Here is a 9,685-nt window from a genome sequence, read left to right on the forward strand (position 1 = left end):
TTACAGCCTAGTCTCTCATTCAGTAAGTTGTCTTCTGAACTCCTACCTCAGCTCCACTTTCCCGCACTATCCCCAGATCCCTTGATTCCCATAGAGTCCAAAAATAGATCAATCTCAGTCCCTTGGACGAGGAGAAGCAAAGAAATGTGCCTTTTTGTCTATATTTGCAACCAACGTGAATAACGTCACACTTCCCCATATTATGCCCCTTCAGCCACCTTGTTGACTACTTACTTAAACTGATGACATCTCTTTGCAGCCTCTTTGTGTCCTCCTCACAGTTTGCATTCCAACAGAGCTTTACATTGTCATCAAACTTAGATATATTACTCTCGGTCTCTTCATCTAAGTTATTAATAGAGATTGTAAATAGTTGAAGCCCTCTCAAAGTTCCTTTTCGTACTCCACATGACACACTTCCACCTTGAAAATGCCCAGGTATGATCTGAACACAGCCCTGTACAATTGCAGTAATACTTCCTTACTTTTACATTCCAATGCCCTTGCAAATAAAGACTGATATAATATTTGCCAAAATCTTGCTGAACTGAATGTTAACTGCCTGTGATTTGTATACATGGGCACTCAAAAAAGCCTCTGATTGCCAACATTGACTGGCCCATAAACTTTAAAAAAAATCTGCTTTTCACTTCTCTCCATTAGATGATTAATTGTTACACAGGATGAGAAAGGGTGTATAACAGACATACAGACCATTCTGCCTGACAGTCCAAGCCAGTATTCATTCTCCACTCAAGCCTCCTCCATTTTTTTTCTTGTTTAAAACTAAATTTAATAACCACCCTTTTCCCTCAATTGGTTGTCTAATTTCCTAGAAAACTCTTCTTCTATTCACCCCAGCCACTCCCTCTGGTAGTGACATTCACATTCTCACCACTTTCTGGGTAAAGAAGATTCTCCTGAATTTTTTATTGCATTTATTAGTTACTGACTTATATTGATGACCTCTAATTATGCTCTTCGTTATGGGAAGACACATTTTCTCTGAAGATAACGCACACAATTGACGGTGGGTTGAGGGAGTGACCCCTTTAACACATGTGATACTCTGGGCCCCACTGGAGATCTGTGCTCAGAAGACTTTTCCTTACTTCTTCAACTCCACTTTCCTGTTTTATTTCCATATCATTTGTCTCCTTGTTCATCCTCACTCCCCCCACAGTATATGTCTCCGTCCACATTCAGTCCCTCTATCCCAGGTGTCTCAATTCACAGTTAGGCACTTTATCATAGGCACCTCTGTTTACAATCACTTCCTCTAAATTAGGTGACTGTTCACAGTCAGTCCCTCTAAAGTAGGGGACTGTTCACAGTCACAGAGTCTGCAGCAGGTGAAAGGCTCTATCAAATCTCCTCTTAATCTTCTGTGCTTTCAGGAGAAAGATACAATTTTTCAAGTCTTTCCACACTACTGACGTTCCTCATTCATGGAGTCAAGCAGGCAACTCACATCTAACCCATCTCCAAGGCCTTGACTAGTCCCCAGAGTGTGGGGACATATTTTACACAATGCTGCATTTGTGGCCTAGCCAGTGTTTTACAAAGGTTTCACGTAGCTTCCGTGCTTTTTTTTTGTATTCAATTCCTCTGTTTTTGAAAAAATCGTCTTAATTTATCTGGCCACATTCAAAGCTGCCGCACACGGTGTCTATTAGAAATGAGGAGGAATTTCTCCTGTCAGATTGTCGTTTGCGTTTATTCCTGCAACTTCTTTTAAAGCTGCAGCATTTATTTTCATTGCCTTTCCAACGCTTCATAATACAATGTATCACCTAATTCTTCCATTTTAGAATTGATCTCCTATGTGTCAGCCTCTGCCCTCTTGAAATCCATGGCTTACTGTCTCATCATGTACTGCACTTGCAAGTATATCTTTTGAAAACATTACAATTATGCCTATGCGACAGATTCCAGGTCATTATTATGCATAAAATACTGTACCTGGGGGAAGCCCACTGTTTATTTCCATTGATATAAGAAAGAACTCTTTACTATTCTCTGCTTTTATCTGAGCCAATCTTGTATCCATCTTGCTGCTCTTCCTTTCACCTATCGTTTTGCTAAGTAGTTGCTTCTGTGTAATGATACACTGCGGGACTATAGTGCAGAGAAATGCAATGTATTTCATTAGTACCTCAATGATGCCTTCTGCTTTTGGAAAATCTCCTTGTGGATCCTGAGGTTCAGTGCGCATTAGAGCCAATGTTCTGTCCTGAATGCTTCGACTGTCAGGAAGTGTCAGCGTCAGCACTGACCTGGTTAATAATAAATTTGTTGTGCCACAGAAACGTGAGCTGTCGAATGCAGAGATGTGGATTCACTGATACACCTCACCCTGAATCATTGCGATAACACTGTGTTCCTCTCGGAAATCCTGCTTCACATTTTAAATTGTTCTGCCTCCCTAAAACACACATTTCATATTGAAATGACATTAATTTTTCCTAATCATCATTGAGCCAAAATTGGATTCATCAAGCACTTTTTAAAAAATCCCTCCTGCATGTAGCAGAAGGTGTAGGGGGACATGAGGAAGAACTTGTTTACACAGAGTGCAGTGGGTGTCTGGAACTCACTGCCCAAGTTGGTGGTAGAGGCAGGAACTTCAAACTGTTTTAATAAGTAACTGGATCTACATCTAAAGCGCTGTTAGCTGCAGGGCTAAGGGCCGGGTGCTGGAAGGTGGGATTAGTAAGGGCACCTGGGTGTCCTCGGGCTGGCATGCACAAGATGGGGAGAATGGCCTTCTGTGCTGTAACTTTGCCATGGTTCTATGGATTCAGCCCATCAAGCCTGCTCCACCATTCAATTCTGTCATTGCAGGTGATCCACTTCAATGCCTTTTTCCCCCACTATCACCACATCTTTGTTTCATTGGTATTTAGAAAAATGTCAATCTCTATTTGAAACATATTGAATTACTGACCTTCCACAGCCCCCTGGGTTGGGAATTCTAAAGTTCCACAATCCCAGGAGTGAAAAGGAAAACTTAAATATCCTAATTTGGTCCAAGGTGGCTTCCCCGTTATGTTAAAACTGTGTCCCTTGGTTCTAGATTCTCCAAACAGGGGAAACATCTTTCCTCCATTTGCCCTGTCTACCCCTTTAACTATTTTGTATGATGCACTGAGATCACCTCTCATTATTCAAAACTCCACAGAACACAATCCAGTTTTCACCAATATCTCCTCAGAGAATCGTCCTGTTATCACGGGAACAAGCCTAGTGAACATTGTTTGCACTATTTTTATGGCAGTAACATCTTTCCCAAGGTAAGTGGACCAACACTTCACACACTACTCCAGGTGAGATATAACCAAGCTTCTATATAATTGAAGCAAGACTTCACTACCCCTGTACTCAAATCCTCTTGCGATAAAGGCTAAAATTACATTAGCCTTCCTAATTGCCTGCTGCTCCAACATGTGAGCCTTCGGGGCCATATTAGATGGGTGACCCAGGGCCCTTTGTACATCTACACTCTCAAATCTCTTACCATTTAAGAAATACTAAGCACATCTGTTCCTCCAAGCAAATTAGATGACTTGACATTTTTCCAAATGCTATTCCACCTGCTGTGTCCTTGCCCATTCACCAAGTCTAACCAAATCATCATGAAGCCGCTTTGCCACTTCCTTGCAAAAAACTTTCCAATTAGCTTCGTGAACTTGGAAATATTAAATCCGGCCCCAGATTTTGCTCACACTGCAGCCATGCATTGACAATCAGATCATACCAATTTACCTCTATTTGAGTCTTTAAACTATCTACCTTCTTGAGAATGTTGGGTGTATTCAGGTAGATAGCCATTAAGTTTGTGTCTTTGACATTGTTCCACATTCTAAGCTTAATTGATGCTTCCTTTCGTTCACCTGCCTTCTAATTTCACTTGCCAATTTCCAACTTCCCATTATGGGCTTGATGTCCTTCCAACTTGACTTACCCCTCAGGTCCCCATCTCCCTGACAAGCTAGTTTCAAACCTCCCCAACAGCACGAGCAAATCTCCCTGCCAGGATATTAGTGCCAATCCTGTTAAGCTGTAATCCGTCCAGTTTATACAGTTCCTAACTGCCCCAGAACCAGTCCCAACGCCTCAGGAGTCTGATTCCCTGTCTCCTACACCAATTCTACAGCCACGCATTCAATCGATCAGTCCTCCTATCCCCGAGCTCATGAGCACATGGCACTGGGAGCAATCCTAAGATTACTGCTCTTGAGGTCCTGTTTATAATGTCCTTCCTAAATCACTAAAAGCTGCTTTCAGGACCTCTTCACTCTTCCTTCCTATATCATTGGTACCAATGTGGATGACGATCCCTGGCTGTTCACCTTTCCCCAGAAGGGGATGCCCTACCGCTGCTCGTGACATCCTTGATCCCAGCACCAGGGAGGCATCACGCCTCCCTGCAGTAACGTTAACTGCTGCAGAAAGGCTTGTCTGATCCCCTGGCTGTAGAATCCTCTGTAAGCATTGCTCTTCCACTCTACTTCCTCCCCTCCGGTGCAGATCAGCCACCTGTGCTGCCATAGATTTGGTTCTCATCGCATTCCTCTGACAAACCATTTCCCTCACAGCATCCATTTTTTTTTTAAGTTTACGAAGCAAGGTAGATTCAGGGAACTCCTAAACTGCCTGCCTGGCTCTCTTAGACTCTCTTAGACTGCCTGGTGGTCACCCATTCCCTCCCTGCCTGTTCACTCCGAACCTGCGGCCTGATAAACCCACTAAACCTGCTATCCACGCACTTCTCTGCACAACAGTGGCTCCAGTCAGCACTGGCCTTCTGAAACACAGCGCCCAAGCCTCTGCAGCTGGTGTAACTTCCTGCAAATGTGTTTGTCAAGGACACATGGTGCGTTCCTGACTTCCCACATGACAGGACGTAAATTCCTCTCGGAACACCTGACCTGCCACACCATAACTTTAACAAAACCTATTTATTACAGTTAGAATAAGTAGAACAAAATACTTTACCAGTAACTCGTTGGTCAGCTTTTTTTCTCCCTGAACCACAGTAAGATCCGGCTACAGGAGGCTCAAAAAAGGTAGAAAAAGAAAGGATCACCTCCTGACCCTCTTCACTGAATTCTCTCTCTCAACGAACTCTCACTTTACACACGGTGCTCACAAGGTAGCACTCAGTGCAACAGGGCAGCACTGAGGAAGTCCTCACACCCTGGAAAGCAACTAATTCGGTTATCTGAAATCCAGCTTAATCTTGCTACTTAATTAAATAGCTGCAGCTCTCCCAGGAAGCTTGCTACCCCTGTTTTAAGGATGGAATAAAGCTTAAATTCTAACTATGGAGTACAGTTACTTAAATGCTAAATTAAAGGGAAAAACAAGGGAAACAATCTCCACTTAAATAGAAATGAACACTTATAACTCTCTCATTCACCAGCTCTCAATGCAGAGTAAAACAGTACTGCGGAAGGCGTCTTTATAACGCTGCATGAAAAGCAACTAATTCAATTTTCTGAAAACCAGATTCTTAATTAAGTAGCTGAAACTCCCAGAGATTGAATAACTCTGCACAGGGAGGGGGAAAGCGACATTATGGATCCTGATACTGAGCAGAGGGAATTTGATACAGCATAGCCCGAGTCGCTCATTCTAAAGCACTACACGGCCGTTAAAAGTTGGCACAATATTTTTAAATGACATTTTGCCTTTCCTATGCTTCATATTAATGTATGTAGTTCTCCATGCAAACCCTGTGTGTCTTAAATGACGGCAGGGTCAGAAGTTTCTGGGACATAAGGACACATGCAGGAGTCAGCTATTCAGCCCCTCAAGCCCACTCCACCAGGCAATAAGATCATGGCTGATCCGGTTGTTTTTTCAACTCTACATACCCCATAACCCTTGACTTCCTTGTAAATAACTCAGCTTTGAACATAGCCAATGACCCAGGCTCCACTGTTGGCAGATGAAACTCCATCTAATTTCTAAATCTAATTTGAAATTGTGACCCCTAGTCCTGTATTCCCCCACAAAGGAAAACATTCTCGCAGCACCTGCCCTGTCAAATCCCACCGCCCCCACAGAATATTATATGTTTCACTAAGGCTCCGCCATGACTGCAAATCTGTCTGGTGTACATCGCAATGTCTCCACACTGAGTTTTGATTCGTCTTTCTAAAAGTGAAATTCAATCTAATTTGTATCAATTACTTGGGGGCCGAAGGGAAATTCATTAAATTCTTGATAGATGGGTTTGCGGAAGATATTAATTTGAAAGTAAATGCATATTTGTTAAATAATTATGTAACAGTGAAATTAGTTAATCTTCAGAAATATATATATATACACACACATTTATATACGTATATATTTATACGCGCACACACACACACACACACACACATATATATTACACAAAGATCTTAGAAATATTGGAATCTTCCCAAACCAGAAATTCCAATTGCAGATTAAACATTTTAACAATAATTTTACCAGCCAAAAGAAAGCCTCGAAATGTAAATTTGCCTGCACCGTTTCCCTGGCCGCTCCCACTCATTTGCATTCCGCTTAATAAATGGAGCTGGAGTGTCCGGTATAACTGGCACTGGAACCGGAGCCGCTCTCGGAGTTGACAACAACCGGTACAGTGGGAAATTTGGGCGGGCTGCTGTTGGCGCTACTCCGGAGGAAATGGCTCCAGTGCTGCATCTCTTGTGGGCTCTGCTGCTCCATCTAACAGGTCAGATATTGGAGGGTGTGGTGGGTTTGATCACAGAGAATCCGCTAAATACCGAGAACGGTCCGGTTTAAGACTCATGTTTATTGATGCATAAACGACACGTTTTCTCCAGGTTATTCAATGTTTTCTTCTGTCTTTTTAATTGAAGGTGTCCTGGCGGTTCTCGTCCTTAATCAGTCCCCAATTTCCGACCCAGTCTCCGCTGGTCAGACCGCCCGATTACAGTGCGGGATGCAGAACGGGAATGTGGGGAGCTCCAATGCATATTGGCACCGACAGCGACCCGGTGAAGCTCCCGTCTGGGTGCTAAAGCACAGCAAAGATGGCAGCGTCTCTCGAGGCACCGGCTTCACCGACCGTTTCCAACCTTCGAGAGACACCTCCAGGAACAATTTCATTCTGACCGTTGGAAGCCTGGAGTCCGGTGACTCCGCCGTCTATTACTGTTTGGTCTACGATAGCTCAGCAGGCTTTCACAGTGAGACAGAGCCATACAAAAACTGTATGGAGAAAACCGCTCAGAATTACAACAGCAGCTGGAGTGTTCCTGGCCGAGAATATGTCATCAACTTCCAAAATGTTCCTTGTGTCAGTTCTTGAGAAATTTAACTGAGATTTCAAGGGTTAATTTGCATTTTCTCAATAGCGGTTCTCAATATTACCCTGGTCAATAACGATGGATATTATCAGGGTTTCACGCTATTTTTGAAATATCTCTCTTGTTCTATGTGCTCCAGCCCATGTGAAAGGCAGAATTGACAGGCAATGTGATAAAAGAGAGGTTATTAATATTTCATCCTGTACTTTTCCCCGCAGCCTGAGTTTTAGATGACCCGTCCGATTGTACCGCCGCTCTGTGTGGATCTTCGGAGGTGGGACCACCTTGAATGTTCGGAGTAAGTGATTCCCCCTCTCTCTCTAACTCACATTGTTTCAATTATTATTAATTTGGAGGCGACATCATTCTCCAGCGGATGTCAAATCCCCATTTCGTAAATTTTGGATCAGATCAATTTATATCCAGAATTGTTAACTGAGTCAGACTTGGAATTGAACTGCACCGGGAGAAAATAACGAAACAGAGAATCAGGGTCAAATTATAAATTGAATTATGAAAGAACAGGCTGCTAGAAAGGCAGGTGGATGTAGATTCTATAGATACTTTCAAAAGTGTAAGTCGATAAATACTTGAAAGGGAAAAATTGCAGGGCTTTGCAAGCAGAGGCGGTGAGTGGGACTACTTGGAAAGCTCTTACAAGAGCTAGCAGAGGCTTGAGGAGCCGCATGACCTCTTATTTTGATGGGTCAGCCTCTGATTCTTTGATTTTCTTCCAGAGCCTTCACCGCCCCCCAAGGCGCCCAAAAGATTAATAAGCAACGAACTATTTTTCACCTAGTCACTGTTACAATGTCAGCAAAGGGATTTAAAGATTGGACAGGGAATTATGGAAATAAGAAGTTGTTGAAACACGTGAATTAATCAATAATTTAAGTTAAAGTTAAAATGATTCGTGATTGACTTTTGGCGTCCAGACCGATTTCAGATCAGCGAGTTCTATGTATTAATGATATTTTTTCTCACTCAAACACGCACAGGTCAGAGTTTGCTTTATAATAATAAACTATCTCCCTCTCACACAGAAATGTACACACACACACACACACAAACACACACACCGGAATCAGAGGGTTCTATATATGAATGCATTCTCTCTCCTCCCTCTCTCACATACGCACAGTTCACAGTGTTCTATACATTACAGAACCCTCTCTCTCTCTTTCTCTCTCATACTCACACCCCTCCGTCTCTCTCGCTGTCTCTCACACACAAACACACAGGTCAGAGTGTTCTATATATTAATGATTTATTTATTTTTCTCTCTCACACACACACATATGCACAGATAGATACGAATGTTATGTGTTTGAATGATTTTTTTTTCAAAGACACAGACAGGTCAAAGCCTCCTATATAGTAATGAATCTCTCCATGTCTCTTTCTCTCTCTCTCTCTCTCACACACACACACGTGCGCACATAGATAAGAGTGTTATGTGTTTAAATGACTTTTCTTTCAAAGACACAGACAGGTCAAAGCCTCCTGTATAGTAATGAATTTCTCCCTCTCTTTCTCACACACACGTCAGTGTTTTCTATACGTTAAGGGGCATTCTCCTCTCTCTCTCTCACAAACACACAGGTCAGTGTTCTTTATATTGATATATTTTCTGTACTCTCTCACACACACAGGTACTGAGGATCGGAGCCCATCCGTCCTTCTTCTCCCCCCTTCCTCGGAAGAGATAGATTCAGACTCGGCCACTCTGTCCTGCCTGGTGAGTGGCTTTAAGCCGGGTTTCGTGCGGGTCCTCTGGAGTGTGGATGGCAAAGAGACAGACAGCGGAGTGAGGACAAGCGTCGTGTCCCCGGACAGCGATCAAACCTACAGCCTGAGCAGTTACCTGAGAGTCCCAGCCACTGACTGGAAGAAGGGCTCCAGATATTCCTGCAGTGTCAGCCACGGCTCCCTGAACTCACCCCTTCTCAACACCATCAGCTTCAGCGATTGCTCACTCTGAGAGACTTTTGTTGGAGTTAGAGTTTCATTTATTCATCTTTCATGTAATTCCGCAGAAGATTCCATGTGTGCAAAACGTGCCTCTTTTTTACTGCAATGTAGTGGCTGTGGCAATGTCAGGTTTTGGCGAACAACCTGAATGTTGAATAAAATCGGAAGCGAGTGAAATGAGTGTCCGACTTTGTGACTCGAAATATCCTGTCGAATTGTCCCCAGTATCCTATGTGTAAATTTTCTCTGCTTGTAGAATGGGGATGAATTCCCTCTTTAGACAACGACCATGTACCATTTGTGAACAGAAGCTCTGAATAAACATGAAATACAGCCATGAACTTAGAGTTCTCCATTATTATCCAACACTTAAAGGGACATTGAAAGGA

General features: G+C 43.0%; 1 protein-coding gene across 1 annotated transcript; it reads left to right on the top strand.

The window, feature by feature from the left end:
* The first annotated feature begins 6,603 nt into the window (after nucleotides 1-6,603).
* On the top strand, nucleotides 6,604-9,473 carry LOC121274357 (immunoglobulin lambda-1 light chain-like). Its single transcript, XM_041181634.1, has 4 exons — nucleotides 6,604-6,727; nucleotides 6,876-7,199; nucleotides 7,585-7,623; nucleotides 8,978-9,473. Exons 1-4 carry the CDS (start codon nucleotides 6,679-6,681, stop codon nucleotides 9,304-9,306), a joined length of 741 nt encoding a protein of 246 aa, XP_041037568.1. The 5' UTR covers nucleotides 6,604-6,678; the 3' UTR covers nucleotides 9,307-9,473.
* The last annotated feature ends 212 nt before the right edge of the window (nucleotides 9,474-9,685 follow it).

Source organism: Carcharodon carcharias, assembly GCF_017639515.1.
Source record: "Carcharodon carcharias isolate sCarCar2 chromosome 36 unlocalized genomic scaffold, sCarCar2.pri SUPER_36_unloc_1, whole genome shotgun sequence".
Taxonomy (NCBI): Eukaryota; Metazoa; Chordata; class Chondrichthyes; order Lamniformes; family Lamnidae; genus Carcharodon; species Carcharodon carcharias.